Genomic DNA, 25327 nt, shown 5'->3' with positions numbered 1-25327 from the left:
GAAGATTTATGGCAATCAACATAATGATTAGAAAAAATTTGTTATAATGTAAATAAAAACATAAAAGACAATTAGAAAAGAAATTCCCTGATGGAAGATGCAACTTAAGCATTGGTAATTCATGAATGAAATTATGAATATCATACACTAAACCAATAGTGCAACTGAGACTATCTAATACCTAAATTTCTTTTTACCACTATCACAGACAATAGTTCTATTGAAACAATTTTGGAAAATTATAAACATACATAAATAAATGCCAACAAATTAAATAAGTGCAGTTATAGACTCATTTTAGATAAATAATTACCAAAAGAAATCAAACATATTGTCAAATTGGCCAAACAGCTAACATTTGGAAATATTTAGTAAATATTTATTTTATTAACAAACGGCCTTAATTTTTTTAATGAACTATTTGTAATGAGAATGTTTTACATGAATCACAAAACACTCAAAATATCTCAAATTCTTTTTATTATGCAACAATGAGAGTACCTTTCCATTCAAATATTCTAATGAAGAAGTAATTATTAAAATATACTAAGATTAAAATTACGCAAAAAAAAAACTAATGGTTAAACCTCATCACTAATTTTTTTTTTTTTTGTTTATATTACTAAGTTCATATGGAAAAAATGAATTTAATAAAACCCCTGATATTTTTGTTTTCAAGAAAGATAAGAATTTTCTAAGAAAATTCATTATCACTAGAAAGAATTAGTCTCTAATACGAGGTCTGTTCAGAAAATAACAACTTTATTTTTTTAATCTTTATTATTACTTTTACAGATTATTGGTCCTTATCCCCTTCAACGTACTCCTCTCCTATTCACACACTTTTCCCAGTGGTGTTGCCTCTTTGCGAAGCAGTCCTGTATAGCTTCATTTGAAATGACATTTAAGGTCTGTGACAAATTTGCTTTAATATCATCAATAATCTCAAAACAACATCCTTTCATCATGAAGTTTAATTTTTGAAATAAGAAAAAAATACAAGGAGCCAGGTATGGCAAGTACAGAGGCTGAAGGAGGACAGTCATCTGATTTTTGGCACAAAACTGACAAACTGAAAAAGCTGAGTGTGCGGGCGTATTGTTGTGGTGAAGGAACTGTTGTCTCACCACAATGCTGGTCTCTTTTTGCGGATTTTTCACGTAACTCTTGTAAAATGCATTGACTGTGCACCTGTGTTTACTGTTTCACCTTGAGACAAGAATTCAAAATGCACAATTCCATTAAAAAAACAAAAAACATAACTTTCGCATTAGATCGAGACTGACGTGCTTTCTTGAAGAATGAAGATCGTTTGCTGATCCATTGTACGAGGGTTATTTTTTTTTCAAGGTCCGATCGGTCGCGAAATAAAAACCCATGCTAAAATCGGATGAATCTTTGCGCAGCGTCTCTAGTATGGCCTTCAATCACGTCACATCACTTCATTTAGTTCCGAACACACAGCTAGCATGTAAACATGTCTACAACAACAGCATCTCCTGCCAAGTGTGAAGCGCGTGCAGTAATTCAATTTCTTCAGGCTGAGGGTTGTAATACAGCTGAAATTCATTGACGAATAAGTAATGTGAACAGTGAAATTTCAATGAATGACAGCAAAGTGCGACAATGGTGCAAGAACTTTAAAGCAGGAAGTACAGATGTTCATGATGCAGGCGGTCAGGGAAGGAAGCGAATGTCAACCGATGATCTTGTTGAGCAAGTGGATGAGGCAATTTGAAAACTGTTAGTTCACAATTTCTGTGTTGTGATTCGTTTCCTGAAATTTCAAGGTCAACTCTCTACACCATTGAGTGAAAGACTTCTGTACCGCAAACTGTGTGCGAGATGAGTTCCCAAGATGTTGTCCGACCATCACAAAACAATGAGAATGGGCGCCGCCTCCCTAACGTTTCTCCAGCGCTACCACAATGAAAGAGAAGATTTTTTGAACAAAATTGTTTCAGGGGGCAAGACATGGGTCCATTTTGAAACTGAAGAAACAAAAGAACAATCCAAAGAGTGGATGCATTCTCATTCTCCCAGTAAACCAAAGAAGTTCAAGCAAAACTTCTCCAACAAAAAGTGTATGGCTACTGTGTTCTGGGACCGGAATGGAGTTCTCTTGGTGGAATTCATGGAACGTGGCACGAACATCACTGCAGCCTCATACTGTGCGACTCTTCAACATCTACGAAGGGCAATTCAGAATAAGTGGACAGGAATGTTGTCGTCAGGCATTGTCTTTCGCCATGACAATGCTCGGCCGCACACTGCAGCCGTAACAAAGAAGCTCCTGCAGCGTTTTCGTTGGGAAGTGTTTGATCACGCACCGTATAGCCCGGACTTGGCTCCATACGATTTTCACCTCTTTGCGCACATGAAATGCTGGCTAGGAGGACAACATTTTGGCACAAACATTGAGCTGTAGACCAGCATAGAAACATGGCTGAAAACACAGGCGGCTCCATTCTATGACGAGGGTATTGGAAAGTTGGTACCACGCTATGACAAATGTCTAAACCGGAGTGGTGACTATGTAGAGAAATAGCATAACTATGTAAGTACTTGTTAACAAATAAAAAATTTTTTATTTTCACTGTGGTTTTAATTTCGTGACCGAAAAAAATAACCCTCATATAATTGAACTTATGTCTCAATGTCGTAGCCATAAACCCAACTTTCATCTCCGTTATGACCCTTTGCATAAATGTTTCACAATTATCGGCTTGTTTAAGAATTGGCAACAAACATCCACTTGACATTCTTTCTGCTTTTCGGTCGTAGAACAAGGAACAAAACTTTACTGTGACTTGATACATGTTCCAATTTTTCATTCAAAATGTCAAGACATGATCCAATTGAGATGCTAACGTTTTCTGCAAGTTCTCTGACAGTCAATCGGCAATTTGCTCACATCAGATCATTGATTTTCTGAATGTATGGGTCATCAGTTGAAGTCAAAGGCCTTCCTGGTCGAGGGCCATCTTCGATTGACTGATGACTACCTTTAAATTGTGAAAACCATTTGTAACATTGTATACAATCGAGAGCATCATCTCCATAAGCTTGTTTCAAAAATTGAAATGTTTCTGTGAAAGTTTTCCCAGTTTACACAAAATTTTACATCATACCATTGCTCCTGAAAATCGCATGTTATAAAAATCGCTAACACTTAAACATGTTGCACTCAAATAACAATACACAAAAACTAAACATATCAACAATCCAAGAACATGTGGTTATAGAAGAGTTATGAGGTTATGTGGAACACAATGCTGCCAAACACACTCACTAAATATCTCTACTGGTAATTAAAAATGTTTGGTTATTTTCTTAATAACCTCATATATCTGGCTGCCCATCTAACAATGACTAAGCAAAAAAGGAAACTGCTACCAAATGATTATATGTAATTCATCACAATGCCTGACTACCTAAACAATCATGACCATAAAGACAATTAGGATAAAAAAACAATTTTCATAAGAGCATGCAATACATATGATGTGCAAATTAATAGAAAACACTATTTGTAGAGAGAAATTTAATTTTAACTGATACAGTACACTTTGCAAGGCCACCTTTTTGTTGATTATTTTGTACACAGCTGTGCTCACAATTATTTGTCTTTTATAATCTTGTTTGATGTTATGTACATAATGTTCCGAATAGTTAATTAATTTAAATTTTATAGACTGTGGTCTTGATTTTTTCTACTATTGCGTAATTTTTTTATTTTTATTTGTTTTAAATCTTTAAATGGAACTTACACAAAAACAGACTAAAATCGTAATTCTACATGAACATACTTGTATGTCTAAACACGTAACTGTAGCATACGTAGATAAAATTTAAAAGCTATCAATTCCATTATCTAACTGAAAAAGAGACACGTTATGTTGAGTAACAAAAAAAGGAAAAGTGTAACAAAAAAGAAAGATATTACAAGAGATTATGTCTTGTCACCTAGATTAACTAAGTTAATCCAAAAGAGATCAAGTTGTGATCTTCAAAGGAAGATGGCTGGCTTCAGCAATGAAATTTATGATCAAACTTTCAGTTAAAGGTTGGTTGAACAAAGTCAGAAAGCACATCAATTGAAAAAGCAGCTCATGGGCTAAGAAATCTGTAAACTGAAACTTTTGAAGATCAGATGAAAATGATTTTCAATTCGCCAGTCAATTTGCCAATCTCCCAAAATCACAGAGTTGCTTCAGGAGAACAGGTCAAGGTGGGCATGACCTCCCAAGACGCGTCCTCTTTAATTAATGATGAGGACAACTACACATAGGTGCAAATACACTATTTTCTATGATGCATCCGAAGGAGATGAACAGGTGACCAGATGTGCCCTCAGCTCTATTCAAGGGTTCTAAAGAAGGTGCCCAGAGCGGTGTTGGTATTAACAACGGGCTTTTTGGGACAGTAATACGCAAGATAGCTATCTACTTGCATAGGACTAGTGAAGATCCGGTTGGATTAGTTGTGCCTAGGACAATGGACACCAGCGTGCTCCTGCTCTGCTTCAACTCATCGAGCAACACCCCTGGTTGAGTGGAGCAAAGTGGTTGTTGTAAAGGTTCAGGGAAGGTCCTATGCTGATCTTCTTCGAAAGCTCAAGACAAAAGTCACTAAGGAGGAGGCTGGTGAAGTCCTCTCCCTTAGAAGAGGTCTGCGTTGAGGGGGCTCAGCAGGCAGAAAAACTGACAAGTACCCTAAAGGACACAGCCACTGACCTGCAGGTTGATATGCACTCCCGTGGCAATACGCATGTGGTAGTTCATATCAACGACTTAGATGTGGACACAACAGAGGCCGAGATTAGTGAGGCAATAGCGGATGTAATTGTTTCAAGCAAGTCCTTTCGCATCTCCTTATTGAGAAGGGCATACAGCGACATTTAGAACGTTACTGTCACCACCAGTTACCAGGCTGCCGACAAGCTAATTGCTAGCAGAATTAAGATTGAGTGGGTCCACTGTCGGGCTTGATTTGATACAGTGCTACAAATGTTGGCCCATGGGACACAGGAGTGCAGACTGCAAAAGGCCTGACAGGGCGACGCTTTGTTATAATTGTGAAGGCAGTGGGCACCTTATAAGGGACTGTCATGAGGCTATGAGGTGCCTCGATTGTAACCAAACTGACCACCGCACCAGAGGCAAGACATGCACCAGAAATAAGCATGATTAAGATCATGCTTACAAATGCCAATGACATGGAGTATGACATGGATATTATAGTCACTTCGGAGCCCAATATACACACAGCTGCCTGACATGATTGGTGTTCTGATGCGGCCGGGAACATTGCATTATTCAACATCAGTAACAGATACGGCAATTGTTGCACCACGGCAATGGTATCATAGCTGTTCAGTTAACATGGTCCACGCTCATTGTACCATATGTAAGTTGGGACATCTCCTTAAACAAGTATGCTGCTTATATTGGTGCACTACAGGACGTCGTTGCTGGATCGCATAGACGTGCCATCTTGTTGGGTGTCCTTAATTGTCATACTGTGGCGGCAGGCTGCTCTCACAATAATAGGAGGGGCGAAGTTCTTGCTGATATGCTGTACACTTTGGGCTTTAGATGCCTGAACGATGGTACCCTCACGTACGTGGCACATGGACACAGCACTGTCTTGGACCTGGCTATAGTGGATGGAAGGTGGAAAGGCGAGCGAATTCACTGGAGAACTCTGGAGGAAGAAATTGCTAGTAACAGTCGAGCTGCGCTCCTGGAATACCGTGAGGCACTACCTATTGACTCAGGTGGACATAAACCACCTAGACTTACTTGAGCCTAGATTAAAACTGTTGTTGGTCATGTTGCTGGTAAACTCTCCGACAGCCAGATTGTTATCCCAGAGATATTACAGGAGCTCCTAACAGAGAAATGGCTCAGCTTTCAACCATGCGTACGTGTTTCCAGCCAGTCTATTGGTGGACTAATGAGATCGCCGACCAGAGGCAAGTTCTCCAGGCACATCATCGCAGGAAACAACGGCTGAGGAGGGTAGGCAATCCTGCCTATGAAGAAGCCGCTAACAATTTTATTACAGCATGAAGGACGTTGAATTTCAAAATCAAGGACTCCAAACGGGGGAAATGGCAGGAGCTATGCCTCGACCTGGATACTGATCCACAGGGGCGGGCATATCAAGTGGTAATTAAGAAGTTAGGAGGCGCCTGCCCGCTCTCACGGCCTCACACAGATTAATTTACTCTTTCCGGGTGCAGACCATGATATACTGGAGCATATAGTGCGACGGTGGCCATTTCACACAGGAAGAAGTAGCCATTGCAATTGTCCACTTATGGGATAAGAAAAGTCCAGGACCAGATGATAAGTCTTATCCGGTTACCGTCCGTTGGGGATTAGAGGCAGGCACTTAAAAGATCTGACCGGGAGGGGGGATAACCTGCCATGGGACATACTGCCAGTGGGTGGGGAGGCCCCATTACTGAATAAGAATACTCTCTCGAGCTAATTCTACTTAGCTGTAAATATAGCCCAGGGAGTGGGTTTTAAAAAAAAAATTTTGAGGTAAAATCATAATTCTGTCACTGTAAAACTTCTGTATTTTCTGAATGAAAAACTTGGTAAGTGATTTTCACAGGCTCCTTTTGAAGCCAACTTTGTTTGTACAGACAGCAGCAGCACATAGTGAACAGTATCTTTTCAATCACACACACAGAATATCACTTATCTTGGGTTTGCTATAATTTGCGAAGCTTCTCCTTGCTTTGACCGTAATCTTTTCCATACATTACTGTCATATGTGATCAATTTTTTATTGCCTACGATTTATTTAAAGAATGGAATGATTTTAGTAAAGCTTCACAGATGGAACTACCACCAAATAAACTTCTCATAGTTAACTCATGTGGCATCAAAACATCAATTTTTTTTGTGACAGCCTTCTTCAAACGATTGAAGACCATTTTGAAGGAATTACTGATATCACAAGTGCTAATGTGCCGATCTGGCTCAATTTTTCTACCCAATTCTATCACCTGTTTCAACCATTCGCCGATCAGAACAAGGTTTATCATTGACATTAAAATTTCCAAATTGAAAATGCTTAAATAATTTTTTTGCTACGTACTAATACTGCATCCCATAAACATCATAAATTATCTTAGCAGCCTGAAAAAAAAAATTGTTCGCCAGAAGAATCACATAACATTTAAAATTTTTATTAGCACTAGTGATGATTCCAGCACAAAGACTTTTTGTAAGATTTCCAACTCATTGTAACAGAACACGAAGCACATGATATGAAGAAATATTGAATAAATAAGTTAATAGACTCTGTAAGTGACTTAGTTATTCACAAGATAAAAAGGGCAGTACTAAACATGCAAATACAGACACAGAAATATAATATATAAAATTAATATAGCCATAAGAAATGATAATTATTTTTCAACAGTGAAACATTTATTATAAAAGCCTAACACGTAATTATTACATAAGAATGTAGGCTAGGGTAAATATTACCTAATTATAAAGTAGAATCTGTCATTTGCATAACAGATTCAGATAAATGGGCAAAAGTACAAAAGATTCAAAACGAGTTAAGAGTGGTTTTAAATTTTTTCATATCAGTCAGACCATGATATGACATAACATGATGTCCAAAAGTTAATCATAAAGACAAATTCAATCTTGTACCCTAATTAAAAAAAAAATTGTGCTGTCTAAAATAAGGAAAAAATAGTAACTTTACAAAAAGGATTTCTCTTGTACGCTACAACCATAATTCTACTTTATACAGAGTTCAAATTTCTCAGGAAATGTAAAAAATTTCACTAAAACATGGGTCTACAACACCTATTTTTGAGTTGTAGCTTGCCAAAAACTTTTCCACAATTTCTGTTCCAAAGATAAAATAAAAAGAATATTTAAAATTCAAAGAACTTAAATAAATTCTGGGATAAATTTGATGGATTTCACGTACTTTCTGACCTAAAAAAACTTTAAATAAAAACAAGTCCCAGAACTGTATCTAGTAATTTTTTAGAAAATTAACAGAAAATGTTGGTGCCAAGCAACACAATTATTTAGATTTGATGTACAATAACTTCATTGAACTGCTGGTAAAAAAATTAGCTTTTGTAATAAATTTCACTCAAAGGGACAAACTGAGCATAAAGAGCTTAAGGAATTTGACTTTTATTAAAAACAAAACAATTCGAAACAGTAGAAAAATACAGATTATAATTTTAAACAGGAACAAGAATAATTTCAATATTATTGAAATTCATTATCAAAACCTCCTCCTTCACTGTTTACAGAATATTCTGCTGCTAAGATTAAAAATTCCTAGTATAGCTCTTCTTAATGTATCAAGATTGTTTCATATAATTCCAACTACATTAAAAATTTTTGGCAATGAATGAGAACAATTTAAACGATTATTGTAATATGTTTTTATTTATTTTTTTATTTTTTTTTATTAATTGATTCTATTTCTAGATATTTTCCAACATTGAAATAATTCCTCTGTTGGAACAAAAATTATAATACAGTATTTTTCTGCCATATTTCAGTCTGTTTTTTGTTTTAAATTCTAACTTCTGAAACTCTTCATGTTAAGTTTGCATATTTTACATGCATTTTCTCAAATTTAAATTCTCTATAAATTTTATTTATTTACTGGCAATTTAATATCACTCTTGTTCATCAAACCTAAAAAATTGTTTTGTGACCTCATTTTTTGCTTTATACAATAATTTTCCTCAAAAATTACTAAATACAATTCTTGGACCTGTTTTATTCCATTTTTTCAGTTCAAGAATATACAGGTTTCAAGAATTTCTGTGTTGATTAATTTTATTCTTTGACTATAAATCAGAGTGAAATTTTTGCAAGCAAGCTATAATTATAAAATAAAGCGTTTCCAGTCTTACGTTAATATGAATTTTTATCTTTATTTTCACTAACTAGTAGAAATGTGAAACTATGTGAAACTCATTCTGTTTCTTTGTGAAACATCCTGTATACACCAATATTAAGGAAAAGTATTTATTTTCTTCAATGTATAAAAAAATTTAACAAAAATTAAAAACAGTTACCTGGTGGGCGCTGAGTTTGGCTACTTGTTATATTAGATGGTTCAGATGCTGCATTTGATTTAATAACAAGATGAACTGTTAAACCTTCTTTAATATTATGTGTCTGTAAATTTTCATGATCCTTCATAATTTTACCAGCAAAAATCAAACAAAGCCTTTCTGGTTCTGCACTAAACTCTTTAGCAATCAACTCTTTTAACTGTAAAAAAGAGATAAAACATACTGATAAAAATTAATGATCACCCACATTTACTTACCGTTTTTGTTATATGGTATTTAAATGTTAGATTCATTTTTATTCTAAGTATATTATCTATCAAATATGCAGGTACTGTTTTAAAATTTATTAAAGGTCTAATAGAATTATCTATTTTAGAAGTCCAGTGAGTTTTGACGGTGATGGTATGTACGGATACAATCTGGAATGGTAATTTAATTTATTGTAATTAAATATTGCTTTGACTATTAAATCTTTGACAATTCTTAAATATTTGTTAGTTTCCTTTATTTCTTTAAAAATTATGTCCGTCGATGTCTATTCATACGTTTTTTTATTTGTCTTTGTGCTTCAAAATACTCTCCTTATCTGATTTTGGTTCTTTTTCAGAATCCAACAGCCACTTTTTTCAATTGTTTTCTTCCAAATCAGTGGGTATTTGGAAGTATTTACAGAGAAATTATAAATATAATCTAATCAAACTTAACCTACACTTGCTAGTAAAGGTTAATGAGCGAAGCGAGTGTAGATTAAGTTTGGTTAGATTATATTTATAATTTCTCTGTAAATACATCTGTAAAGAAAAAAAATTGATAAAAGTAGCTGTCAGATTCTGAAAAGTACCTTGATTTTAATAATGATAATAATACTCCAATCAATTTAAACTTCGTGACAATGAAGTTTATTATCCTTTAAGTTTTATAACCTCATACTTTGTAATCATTTGTTTTTGTATTTATGTTCTTTTTTAAGACTAATTATAATTGTTGTTTGATTCTTATCCGACCTATCCATTCTATTAATATTACATTCAGTATCAATTGTAATGATCTTGTATATATTAACTTAATACCTCAGTTAAATTAAATCTGAAAATATTTGTAACTATAAATTTTTCTTTATCAAAAAATATACTAGTTAAATTTTTAAAACTGTGATGTGATTTGATTCTACTTCATGCTTTTGATATTATAATAATTGTTATGAGATTTAAATTCATTAAAGTCCTTCTGTTTAAATTTAATACCAACTAAAGATGCAGGAAACCATGAAAACTAGTTACTGAATTTTAACAAGTTAAGTTTAATATATCTAATAACTGTGTTTGATGGTTTTTATTTTTATATATATATATATATATATATATATATATATATATATATAAATAAAATAATTACTGAAACATACTAAAATGTAAAATGTTAATACAATGATTACTTACAAGAAAATTGTTGATTTCTCAGAACTAGCATTTAATGTGTAACATATTCAACCTATTAGAATAATGATAATATAATCGTAATAGCAATAAGTTATTACAAAGAAAAATAAACAATGAGTAAAAAAACAAATTATTCCAACAGACACTTCGCTAACAAAATTGCAGGTTAATTACCTCAGAGCTGTCACTACAAGAGGTAGGCCAAACACCATGTGCTTGATATTTGATATTCAATTTTTAACATCTGGTATAATTATATTAATGAAAATAAAAATTTTAATAATAGCACAAAACAATTAAATAAAAAAATATTTAAAAAAATAAATAAAAAAAAAATCCACCTCTGGTTTGACTTAACAAAACAATTTTTATGGCCCCAAAACAGTGTTAAAATATAGTGTAAAAATAAATTTTACACCTTTATTAAAGGACTCAAGGCAACTTTTGAAAGGGAAATCAACAGCTAATTTCAACTTATTTCTTATGCTGTAGTCATGTATAGGAATTTTATAATTATTTTATTTATTATAGAAACCTCTCTCCCAAGAAAAAACTTTATAAATAGGCAGAGAAAAGAACGTCAATTTGACTCTTCTCTCTTTTTGAATGAAGTAATTCATTCAGAAAAACTCTAAAAGGTAAAATTTTGTAACTGCACTTCAAAGACAAATATCATATTAATGGGGAACCAATTATTATACATCCATGGGTCATTCAAAGACAAGTGGTCCAGTTTTCAAAATCGTTCCCAGTTAACCATCTCCAAATATCATCAAATTTTTGGTGGAGGTTCCCCGTGGTCCGAAATGCCATTTTACCAAAATTACAGCTCTTTATCTGCTACGGCTGATTTTTGTGGCCTCTTGAATAAAGGGTAATTACAGTTTGTGGATACATGTAAAAATTGTTATCTTTGACCAATAATTTTGACGGCAATAATAAACATACAAATTCAAATTTTGGTACTGCTAACTTTTTATGCTATATCCGAATATGTTAGTTACAAGTTTCTTTTGGAACCTGTTTTTGAGATATAGCAGCTGAAATTCAGCCAAAAATTTGTTACAACATTTTGGAAGTCAACGTTTGAGCTTTTATAATGCTATCTAATTCTTTAATCAGAATGAGACTTTGTAATTTGAAAAAGGGAATAATTATATATATAGGATCCTGCAGTTTCAGAGCAACTGGACTCTAATTTGTCAGGAGAAATCCATCACTAAATTTGGTCAAAGATCTTTTATCATGATTTTTGCCCCATCTTCAAAGGCTTATATCGCAGGCATAACTTCTCAGATTTTGTTAGTTGTATAATAGGTGGAACGGGCAGTTTTTAAACATAATCCATGCATTTTGTTCTTTGACCTGCAAAGAACAGCTGAAGGTGGAAAAGAATTCAATGATTCAGAATATTATTAGATTTCTTAAAGAATGTTCTAAAATTTGCAACAGCTTGAAAAAGATTTGCAGTGTTCCAGAAAATGTTGGACTATTGTAGAACTTTCTAGGCTGATCTCAAAAGATTCATTTCCTAAAATGTTCTAGAAATTTCTAGAATGTTATTCTACAGAACATTACAGCAAGTTCTGGAATATTTTGGAGAAATCCATTCTCCAAAATATTCTAGAAATTTCTGGAAAATTCCGTTTCTTCTAGAATGTTCTTTATTATATAGCATCAGATTTTTGTGAATTAGGAGAGATGTTAGTGAATAGCTTCTAAGATCAGTTGTGAGATTAATTGTTATCTTCAACTATGTTTTGAATTGTTTTAAAATGAGTGAAGTTCATAGCCCCTGCCATTTTGTCAAGCCTGATGGCACTGAATGCTACAAGTATTTAACGTTTAATTATGGAAAAACATTTTTGTTGTCTATGAAATAACTATCAGCAATGGACAAAGAACGTTTACAGCGCCAATCTGGAATTAGCTTTCATGAAGATCCTGACATATGTTCCTATCGTAAAGCTGTTTTGCTGATGAAGTTGAATTCTTACAGAACTGCTGTAATCCATTTGGAAAAGAGTTGCACAAAACCAAAAACGGATTGTGGCCTATTGATATTGATTCTGCTGACCGATTAAAAGCTTTAACAAATTATCACTTCAAGCCAGGTCAAAAGTTATGCCCACAATGTAGGCAAGAACTTGCTCAGAATTGGGAATTCAGCCGAACGATGAACAGCCAGAATCAGAATCTAGTAATGGGGAAATTCTAGAGGTTTCTGAAAGAATGGATGCCTCACTCTCACCACTTTGAAGGCTACCTGAAGCAAAAGCTAAGAAGAGCTGCTGTATTATTACTACAGCAGCAGCTGCTGCTGGTTTGAGTGTTACTGATGTAATGCAAACATCCAAGAGTAAGCAGTGTCAAGGATGTAAAGATCTGGATATCCTGATTGAAGAAAGTGAATGGTGAAGCAGGCCAGGAAGCTCAAAGCTCAAGATGGTATTTTGGCGGCACCAGAAAAAAAGGAGGACAAAACTGAAGGATGATATTAGACAACAGGTTCTCCTTTTTTTAAAGATGATGAATTTTTCCGAATTTCTCCAAGAAAGAAAGTTTTTTTCAGTTAGGATCAATGATGAAAAAGTCCACATACAGAAAACATCTACTTCTGTGCAATTTAAAAGAGATGTTCATAGCTTACTGCTCATTATGGCTGTGAAATTGGCTTCTCAAAATTTTGTGAACTTTGACCAAAGTGATGCATTACAGTTGGTGCTGCTGGCACACATTCAGTGTGTTAGTACCATTCATCAAAATGTTAAGCTCATGATAGCTGCAATATACATCAAGGATGACTACAAGGTATTGATTGAGAAAATTGTCTTCAACTTAGAATCTAAGGATTGCAAGCTACAACATTGTGAACAGTATCCTGGAAAAACTGGATTGGGGTCCTATTTATTAGATGAGCTTAAAGATTACAACTTGGAGGAACTAACAGAATATAAGCAATGGATTTATACAGACATATTCAAGACACAGCAGGCGACTACGGGAAATTTTATTGAAGAGCTTTCCTCCATTAAAACAACCTTTAATGGATTTTGTATTAGCCACCATTTTGTTTCAAAACATCTAAATTCATATTTAAAACAACTGAAGGAAAATTTAAATGATAATCATACCATTATCCTGATGGATTCTGCTGAGAACTATTAGTTTGTTGTGCAAGATGCTGTACAAGGATTCCATTGGGAAAACAACCACGCTACACTGCATCCATTCATGGTTTATTACAATAAAAACAAGCTTCAGAATCTTAGCATTTGTATGGTCAGTGATTGCGCCATGATATCATTGCTGTTCATGTATTTTTGACTGAAATAAAGCATATACAAAACTTCAGTGATGGTTCAGCTGCTCAATACAAGCAAGAATTTCAAGAATTTTATCAATTTGTGCAACCATGAAGAAGACTGTGGGATAACAGCTGAATGGACCTCTTGGTAGTAGCCATGGAAAGTCACCTTGTGATGGAATTGGAGGTACTACAAAATATTTAGCAGCACATGCATCTAAGGAATTCAGCGACGTATAGAAAACCAGATAATAACACCAAGAGACTTATTTGAATTTTGTAAAGAAAATATACCAGGAATCAGGTTCTTTTTTATTCCACAAGAAGTTGAAAGAATCCGACATGAACAGGGAAGCCGGTTTGAAAGTGGTCACACAATTGCTGAAACAAGAGAGAATCACCAGTTTAAACCAGTAAGCTAAAATCCAAGTCAACAGAGTCTCAAATGATAATTCAGTATTTGAAGCTGTGTTTATGAAACTGATAAACCTATTCAAGGCATATCACTCACCAGCTTGCAATATGTGGCTTGCATGTGACAATACTTGGTGGATTAGAAATATATGTGATATATCTTTTGAAGAACATGATGCCCTCATTAGTTTTATAACATGGTGCAGCTTGTTGTTATCATTGGCCCTCTAGAAAGGAAACTAGCTGGATTCCAGAACAAACTTTTGCTACTCAAAGTACCATCAATGACATTATCAGGACAACAATATATTGTGCTAAAAAATTTCTGACTACTTCTAGATATTTTTATTTTATTTAGAAGCTACTGTGTCATCCGGGCCAAATGGTGTGCACCATATTTAGTGACAAGAAGTCTCATTCAAATATCAATTGAAAATTAAAATAATTTTCCCCAAGCTTCAAAGCTATTAAAAATGAGTTCTATGTTGATGATCCCACTACAGGTTTGGATAACCTAAATGAAGTTGCTCACCTAAAATACAATATCTCCAAATTATTACAACAGTGTGGTTTTTCACTTCATACATGGTTTTCCAATAACTGCATCATTTCTACGTCTAATCATGGTTCATCCATACCATCTAAGCAAGAATATAACATACATACTCTAGGAGTTCTATGGAACAACAATTCAGACACTCTAAATCTCCAAATTACACATTCTAAAATTTATACCAAAGGAATTAGACCATACTCTTTACTTTTTTTTTATGTCAATCACAATCCATGTATTTCGATGAGATAAATAATCAAGTTATTGTTAAACAAAGTAAGCTTAGTTCTCTAGATCCCTTTTTGGATGATTTTGGTTTAGTCAGAGTAGGAGGCAGACTTCAACACTCTCTCCTACAATACAATGTTAAACATCCTATTATTTTACACCTACGTGCAAACATTACGAAACTGATTATCAATTCTGAACACTTAAGACTTTTACATCCTGGTTTACAATTAACACATCATTCTTTGTGTCAGAAGTACTGGATAATAAATGCAAAAAAATCATTTTGTCAATCATTCATAAATGTTTGGCTTGTTTTAGGTTTAATGTAAAAACACAATCCCAACAACTTGGACAGCTACCACCTGTTAAACAGTGATTCCTTCTCAAACATTCTCTTCTTGTGCAGTAGATTATAGTGACCCAATTATGATTCATTATGGCGGGCAGAGATCTAAAACACTGCATAAAGCTTATGTAGCACTTTTTATATGTCTAGGTACTAAGACTATTCATTTAGAGTTTATTTGTGATTTGACTTCACAGTCGTTTATTTCCGCCTTCAAAAGATTCATTTCACACAGCGGTATACCTGCTCAAATCTTTTCTGACAACGATGCTGACTTTCAGTCTGCTAAAATATTCTGTATAACTTGTACCAACTTTTAAAAACACACAAATTTAAAACAAACATTCAAGCTTTTTCAACTACACAAGGGCTTGCTTGGTCATTTATTCCTCCTGCATCCACCCATTTTGGAGGTATATAGAAAAGCAAAAAATATCATGTATGTTGCGCAACAGAAAAAAAAAATACTCAACTTGAGGAATTTTATACAATGTTGACACAAATTGAGGCCTGTCTCAACTCTCACCCCTATTTTTGTAATTTCCATTGACTAGTGATCCAATACCACTTTCACCAGGTCACTTTCTTATTGGAGGTCCTTACATCTTTGTCTAAACCTAGTTATCAAAAGGTTGAAATTATGTGCTTAATCCACTAGCAACTACTCCAAAAATTTATACAATCCATTTAGAGACGATGGTCAGAGGACTATCTACATTATCTACAACAACGCAACAAATGACATTCCCCTTCACATAACCTTTCTGTTAGAGATTTAGTTTTGATCACCAATGAAAATACTTCAGCCATGCAATAGAAGCATGGAATTTTGCCCGGTTTATGCCGGTTCTGACAATCTAGTCAGAGTTCTCAATGTACACATTCCTAATGGTTCACTAAAAATACCTGTACATAGATTATGGTTTTTACAGATTTCTAAAGATTAACATAAATCATATTATTTGAATAAACAACACTGTCAACAAAATTTAATTTTTTGTTTGTTAAATGAGAGTGAATGACTGATTCTTAAAGTATTTTATATGCTGAGTTCATATGTTAATAGATTTCGGGCTGTTTTTTGTAATTGAAATTTCTTTTGAAACAAAAAATGTATGGTGAACGTAATATAAAAGTACATTAAATGCATTTTGTACTCACCTAAAATCTATTTCTTTTGGATTTTCTGCTGTAATTTGCTGTAGGTAGATCCCTCTTTAGATTCCAACAGTAGTCAGCTAACAGTTTTGGGTTCCATCTTCCCTGGTACCATACTTCCATTGTAGTTATCTCCTGGTGAAAGTGTTCTCCATGTTTATCACTGATAGTGCTGAGATTGTTAAGGGAAAAATCCAAATGTTAATGTAAGAAATGGATTTTGAGCGACATGTTATACCAGAGTTCTTTGTGGTTTTGAAGGAATTCACTCAAGTTCTTTGAAGTCACTAGACTTGTGGTTTTCCAAGGAAGTTATTTACTGCATTTTGAAATGATTTCCATGTAGCAACCTCCAAGTCACTCAATCTTTAAATGCTTGATCACTCATTAGTTTTCTTATGTGGTCCAACAAATATACCTTCCTTTATTTTAGCATCGCTTATATTAGGGAATTTTTTTTTAGAAACTGAAACCATGCACCATTACAATCCATTGCTTTAACAAAATTTTTGAATAAACCTAGCTTAATGTGTAGTAGCAGAAGATAAACTTTTTCAGGTTTTACTAATGCCCGACTAATATTCTTGTCTCCTACAGTCAGTATCTCTCTCTTTGGCCACTGCTCTTTTATGTAATAGTTATTCCTATCCCTGCTATCCAACTCACACAAAAAGCAACAGAACTTAGTGTATCCAAGTTGCAGTCCAATTAAAAAGCACTATTACTTTCAGATCTCCATAAATATCTCTCATACTGAATCCAGCTCAATACAAGTTTCATATTTTCATGACTCCTTCATGTGAATACCATATGCTAATAGTATTGATGGGTGTTTATTTCCAATGTAACGTAGAACAGCTTTAAAACTACGCTTTGACGAGTCAATAAAAAGTCGTCATTCATCAGGATGGTGTATTTGTCCCAAAGCTTCCAGTAAAGAGTCTACGTCATTACGAATAAGTTTTTGTACTGAGAGAAGAAATGTTAAAATTCTGACTGTCTGTCATGGAAAGCACTTATTATCTTAGTGGTAAATCATAGCATCCTTTCAGTCTTGATGCCAGTATTTCTGCTTGATTCTTTGATAAATTTAGATCATGAACCAGATAATTAATTCTGACTGATTAATTAAATGGGGTTCAATATATCCATTTTCTAATAAATTTGGATCTCTTTCTTCATTGCCTTATAAATCAGCACAAGATCTGACATTTTCATCTATGTTCCATGTTTCTGATGGTAGTGGAATTGGAAGCTATCTGGCACTGGCCGCATGGTAGAAGGAATATCAGGACATTTAACAGTACATCTAGTTTTAGCTGTTAACCCAGACATCTTTATTACACAAAAATAAAATTCTGTGGTGTGATCCTTTGGTTCTCTCCAAACCATTGGAAATGGCATGTGACCATTTACCCAACCAGTCAACAATGTTACACAAGAAGCACAGCAAATATAAGGAGCCCAAGATTTGTCCTGATCACCTAATTTACATCCAAAATACAATTCACATAACTTTTTTATCAGTGGAGTTTTCCGAGACTTCAACGTTACCTCACCACAGATGTAGCTGAAATTGTTTGGATGATTAATGAAACTGTGTGGCACTGTTAATACATTACAATAACTAATACCGTTTAAAAAGAAACACTTTATAAACACACTAATTTAATAAGCATACACTCAACTTACTGAACAACATATATCCACAAATGCAAAAGTCAGCTACAAAACTTAATGTTGCACACATAAGAACTCACACTTGAATGAGAATTACAAATATTTCTCTAGTCTGCACGACAGTTTACAAGTAAATATAATAACGACAGAAATAACAAAATGAGTAAATGATGTGTTACAAGTAAGATAAAAACAGGAAGAATGAGTCACATTCTTGTTCATTTTAATTACTGTGCAATTAATAAATATGATGACTAATGCCTAACAAATCAATATGACAACAATTAAGGGACTATAATAAATAAATAAAAGCTATTTAGTTGATACATAATATAATAAAATATGTTCACAAAATGCTATGAATTCATATTTTATACTACCTGAAAATAAGAATGGTAGTTATAAAAAAACTAAGCCTGATAGAAGAATTCTGATTTCATATTTGAAATAAGCATGAAAAATACTATAAGAATCAGTTACTCAGTCTCATTTACCAAAATCATTGTTGATCAGTGCAATTAGATAATATTTTTTAAGATATGTGATTAATTTAATACTTATACACTATATTATTATTGTAATTCCATTTATAATTGTAATCTCATGAAATTACTTAATTTCTTGTATAAAATATTGTTGTTACAAGCTAAAATGCATATTAATGTAATTATTACATCACATTCATATTGCTCTACACTCCTAAATAATTTTACAGACTAGCTATTATACTACATACATATACAAACACATACAACATACTTACATAGGACACAAACATGTACCTATGTACAAAATATGCAAATATATTGTTTATAACTTGTTGCGGATTAAAAATTCCAAATGGAATAGATTTCTCGATATTTATATATTGCTCATTTATTACAGCAGAATAGATTCCCCATTGTTTATTTATTATATGCATTTTGTACAAGTAAATCTTCATTGGAATGAGATGCTCGCCAATGAATATACACGTCATATGGACTTGTGAACAACATTATAAAGCGATTCTGAACGTATATGATTTTAGATACAATAAGCAAGCAGTATATATTATCGTATTTACTCGTAAAGACTATTATTTGATCAAGTTACACATGCACTTACAGGTTACAAGAAAAATATGGTTGATAAAGCAACTTGATATATATCTGAGCTCTATGATTATTATTCATTATTATTATATTATATGCAAACAAGTGTGAATATAATTTAAAAATGTGTACAGATTCAATAATTCAAGTATATTTAATTTTTAAGCAATAAGTATCCTTAAATTTATGTGATACTCATGTTACAATGTATAATATGCATTTATAATTTAATTTTATAGAGAATACAAAATAAAAATTGGTTATATTACTTTCATGTTATTAACTGTGTAACCTTTGGTATTCATGTTAACATACAGCATCATAGATTATATTTATTATCTATTCATCTTTTCATTGTATAATATATGTTTACAGTTGTATTGTGGGGTATTCCATCTTAACTTGACAAATGATCAGTGCATCACTATTTTTGAATATGATGATATTTAATATAAGATAATTACCCACCTTGAAGTGGCTAAAAAATATTTTTTTTATATTTAAAAAAAATTTTTTCTTGGGTAATAAGACTATTTTCTAAATTGCCAACACATAAAAACAGCCTTTTTTGTCATTTTTCCATGAGCTGTATCATTCTTATTTTACATGCCAAAAAGGGTTTTTTGGGGAGTAAAGATGGAACATCATCTTAGTGTACTTAAAATCCATTTTGTTACATAACCAGATCTTGTAATGTTTACTCAAGTTAATTTACAAATTGTTTTTCAAATTTTGGGTCCAAAATACATAATGAAGGGCTTAGGGAGTAACAGACCTGTTTTTTAATTTTTAACTCTTAGGTACTAGTAGTAATAACAAAAAAAAATTGGATTGTTATCAAGTGTCCATTAAAAAAAAAAAAATGGCCACCAAATAATAAAATTTTGAAATGTTTCCAACAAGTCAGAAATATATTCTGAAAGTCCGGGAGACCTCTGAATCAGAAAAATGTATGTTAGTATCGGTACACAACGACATTAGTGTTTCTGACTGTTTTACAGGTTTACCAAAGCCAAAATGTAAAAATTATGTCTGCTGCATATATGATGGAAAGTGGTGGTTTGGCAAAGTCATTGAAATCAAAATACATGAAAATGAAGTGGAATATCAAACACACTTTTTCCATCTGCAGGGTCCTGGTACTTCATTCAAGAAATAATTGAAGGTTAATCAAACATGGGTTCAATTGGAAAATATTTTGTTTATCACTTCCTAATTACTAATCATTCTGTAATCGACTATTTATCATTTATTAATTATCAATTTATTCATTTTAATAAGTTTAGTTGTAACTTTTATAATCTAAAAAAATACATAACATCAGTATTTTTGGATACGTTTGTTTACGGTTAGAAGGAACAGCGTTTTTAGTGGTTTTGTTGGCTTCATTATTCCTAAATCCTTTTGAGTAACGAAATAAATTTTATATGGTCTCAAAGCACATAAAAAATACTGCTGTAAACATTTCAGATATTTGTCATCTGTCCCACATGTGGTTTCTGGGTCCCAAAAATGAGACATTTTCAAAATGTTATAATTTGGCAGCCATTTTTTTTTTAATGAAGAACACAATAACTGTCCAATTTTTAGTGCTACTAGTACCTAAAAGTTAAAAAACAGGTCTGTTATCCCCTAAACCCTTCATTATTTACTGTGGGCCCAAAATCTGAAAAAGAATTTGTAGATGTAACTTCAGTAAACATTACAAGATTTGGTTACGTAACAAAATGAATTTTAAGTACACCAAGATGAAATTCCATTTTTACTCTTTCCATAAAGCCCTTTTTGACCCTCTGTATGGTGTAAAATAAGAATGCTGCAGCTCATGGAAAAAGTCATGAAAATGGTTGTTTTTACTTGTTGGTGAGTTAGAAAGTAGTCTATTACTAAAAAAAAATTGTTAAATACAAAAAAAATATTTTTTGGCCACTACAAGGTGGGTAGTTATCATATACCAAATATCATTATAAAAAAAAAAGAAAAAAAGTGATTCACTGATCATTTGTTGAATTAAAATGGAATACCTCTACATCCTTTAAAAATTATATAGCAAAACTATTCAGCATTATACGTAGGTAATATTCATTATTTTCAGATGAACTGAAAGAACTTAAGAATGAGATTAGATTTAATTAAGACTAAATAAGTTAGGCTTAGCTTAAGGGTATATGTTTTGGTAAATGTGCAATATACATTATTTATGGTGTAAATAACATGGTTCAAGTGAAATTTAATTGAGTTTTGTTACGTTCAGGTCAAGTTAATTTATAAATTTCACAAAGTTATTCATCTGATGAAATCACAATTAAGAGTTTCTGCTCAACTTAACCTAACTTTAACCTTAAGTAAACCTGACCTTATTCTTAAATAAATTTAACTGAAACCAAATTATTTAATCAGCAAATAATGTATATTATATATATATATATATATATATATATATATATATATATATATATATATATATATATATATATTATGTAATATATATGTATATATATAGATAATTATATATATAATATAATTGCCCTATATATATATATAAAATAACAAAATTTTGGGTGCAGATAGCACAAATAATTTTAATTGTAATGAATAACAGTATGCATTTGGAATAAAATATGCCCTAAATAAGGTATATTCCAAATCTGATCAAAATCAGAGGTGAGACATCCGTAACTGTATATAATTATCCCATTAATGAAAACAATATTAGTATTCCTGTTTCCCGTAATGCAAAATTTCTGGGCTTTTTATTATGAAAGTTCTCTTAGGATGATCAAATTGATCTTACATATAACAAAATTAAACCATACTGTTTTGCTTTGAAGTGCCTTAAAAAAATGCATCTTTGCTGTCAATAATTATTTATTATTTTACAATTATTTACATCTAAAATCATAGTCATCTCTTCAGAGTTCTTCAAAAGGTAAAAATTAATTTTTAAAATATAAAAATGGGATGTCAGGTCATTGTTAGCACCCATAAATATGAATCATAAGGTCAATATAAAAAATTTAACTTTTTGAGTTTATGGATGTGTACCCTTTGTTAAAGAGTACTCACTAACTTATTCTTAAAAATAACAATATCTCCGTCTACCGAACCAGACAATGAATTATTTTTGCGATACTTGACGCGATATTTCAGATCATAAGAGAGGATCTTATTTTGCTTCTATTAATAATTTATAATAGATTATTAAATTATTTTAAAAATTTCCTTTCAATTTATTTAAAATACAATTTAAAAAAATGTTATTGCTCAATATCATAAAATGTTCAAAACTGTGAATTATTTTTTGTGTTTAAATAATTTAGATTTTAACCACAACCTATTTTTTATTTTATAATGTGTATTTTGTGATGCTGCTCTGATCAAAATTTTATTACAGTTTCCCTTCAACCATCTACACAAATGCTGCAGAGATTCCACTATTTTTTTACCATGGAGTTGCATATCTACCCATTCCAACATATTTAGACTTGTTAGGAATGTACTGTATTGTTATGCATTGATAAGAATACAATATTTATTTATTTCCTTATATTAAACAACCCTTCATTAATGTTGTTTCACTCATTCTTCTTTATCTAATGAGTATACCCAATGACTGCTTTAAAGAACTATATTTCAGACTTTGAGTTTTAACGCTTTCTTCTTTATTAATGTTTAACAACTATTATCACACAGGAGTGTAAGTAAGAACATAACCTTGTAATACTTCACTTTTTTCTAAATATCCTCTTAAAAATTCTATAAAGATAATTTTTTATACATAAATTTTACCATAGATGAAGTAAATGTACATCAATAATAATAATAATAATAATAAAAAAAACATTAGTTTTTCCAACGATCTATAACCAATACAATTTTTACCTTTATCAAAATATAAATTTAAAAAAATTCATTTTGACAAACATATTTTTGATTCTTAAATTTAGAGATATGTATACCTATATAAATCAAAATTCTCAACCTCTACGACTTACTCTAATAAATGTACTAAAGAAAGGTGGTAATACAAAGTAGGAAATAAACATAACCATATTGGGTTAAATTATAGTCACATTACATTAAATTTAACAAAAGAAATTAAGATGTACACATTAAGAAATAACCATAATAAAAACACCACTGCTTGATAATTTTTTTAGAAAACAGCAGTCATAAACAAATGTGCAGAGATTTTATTAGAAGAAATGTATAAAAAGTAAGATTAAAATCATCTATTTAAGATATGCAAAACAATACAAATCAACAGACCTACAATCAAAATAATGTACCTGTAGATAATTTGGTATAAACCACAGCAACAGGTTATTTAATAAGGCAGGCTATGGAGTCACTGAGGAGTTTAAAACTATGACTAAAACTACAAATCATTTCATTAAGTTTAAATTAACATGCGCCAAAGGAAAATAGATGTAAAAATGTTTCCTTTTTCTTTATTGAATGGTATACAGAAAGAGACAACAATAATTCTGGAGCATTAAAATGTTTTTATATTTTTGCAAGGTCTGACATCCACTTCTTATTAATAAAGAGTTCAAGTGATTTATCTTTTTTAAAACTATTCTACTTTAAATTGCTTAAATTTTTCTATAAACAACTGCACTTGTGTTATCTTTGCTATAAAAGACTGAAATTAACAATAGTTGTGTATGTAATACTGAACGCATAACACAATCATAATGCATTATGTTTCAAGTTTTGAAATAAGTAAAATAGGATTAGCATAAGTTAGTTCCAAGATTGAAGAGCAATGACACCTTTATAAAAATAAAACAAACATAAGAACAAAGTCAATTAATTGGAGAAAAAAAGATTAACAAGGTTTTTTGTAAATATGCATGTTTATGAATCTGAATTTCTTTATTAGAAACTTGAAAAGTTACTTATCAGTTAATAAAAAAACCTTTAATGATGTTTTTTCAACTAAAATTAATCTATATAAATTACTGAATTAACTACTTTTGTCACATTTAAACAACAGGAACATCAATGTTTTTTTTTTCAAAATTGTTTTAAACAGGTTAATATCTCATACAGAACAATAAAATCACAAATTACAGGTAAAGTTGACTGTTCAACAATTTTTATAGGCCATCGCTTGCTTCGTTTAAGAAAAATGCTAAAGAATCTCTCTCTTCTAATATCTAAGAGTATATTTTTAAAATTCAGAATTTTATAATTGAAGAACTGCATGCACTGAACAACACACAAATTATGCAAAATAGTTATGACCATCCTGTTATGTAAATGTAACACATAAGATATGAGTAATTTCTATCCGTTTAAAGTTAATAAAAGATATGATGTGAAAGTTTGCAAAAATTACAAGTACTTAATAGAACTAGTGCACCGTAGTTAAAAAAAAACTTAAGGTGTCAACCAGATTTTAAAATGATATAATTTAAATCTGAAAAAAGTGTTTACTAGAGTTTTACATATACCCTACTACTACACAGTTACCTCCAAATTACATTTTCACCCAACAGTTAATATTTCTGCACACTAAGGTCTTACACCACCTCAACCAAAATACACAAAACTGACAGCAAAAATTGCATAAATTGTATGCATCATAATCAACATGCCTATAAAGATTAACTATGCTTAATATTTATCAAAATAAATTTTACTTGACTATCAGAATCAAAACTAGGCAGATTGATGTCCACTATGGATAATTAAAATTATTTTACAAAAAAAAACCCTGAACAGTTGTTCAGTAACCAAAAGCTAACAAAACAAATGTCTGAAATAAAATAGATCAGAAACCATAATGTCAAAGAAACCAAACAATTAAATGATTAATTACTTCAAGAATTCCAGTTTAAAAGAGCAAATAAAAAGTTTAAAGGTTTATGCAATACACATTAACATACTATGATCAACATCTACAATATATTCAGAAACTAAAATGAAACTAATTATGAAACCGATTAAGTTAATTAAGGGTAATTGACAATAAAAGTAAGTTTTAAGGTGGTACCTAATGAATAAGTTTT

The 25327-nt window shown here is 31.8% G+C and overlaps 1 protein-coding gene across 4 annotated transcripts in view; it reads right to left on the bottom strand.

The window, feature by feature from the left end:
* Ubqn (ubiquilin) overlaps nucleotides 1-25327 on the bottom strand; it is a 67720-nt gene that overhangs the window by 41816 nt on the left and 577 nt on the right. For 3 of the 4 annotated variants that reach the window (XM_075382510.1, XM_075382512.1, XM_075382509.1), the window contains exon 2: nucleotides 9089-9287. In XM_075382510.1, coding sequence (XP_075238625.1) covers nucleotides 9089-9287 — 199 coding nt within the window. Of the gene's footprint in view, nucleotides 1-9088; nucleotides 9288-13661; nucleotides 13680-25327 lie in introns of those variants that run through there. The other variant, XM_075382511.1, reaches the window with a different exon arrangement.

This window comes from Lycorma delicatula, chromosome 1 (genome assembly GCF_047948215.1).
Source record: "Lycorma delicatula isolate Av1 chromosome 1, ASM4794821v1, whole genome shotgun sequence".
Classification (NCBI taxonomy): Eukaryota; Metazoa; Arthropoda; class Insecta; order Hemiptera; family Fulgoridae; genus Lycorma; species Lycorma delicatula.
The sequence above is the reverse complement of the archived record's forward strand: the minus strand, read 5'-3'. Positions and strand labels throughout refer to the sequence as shown.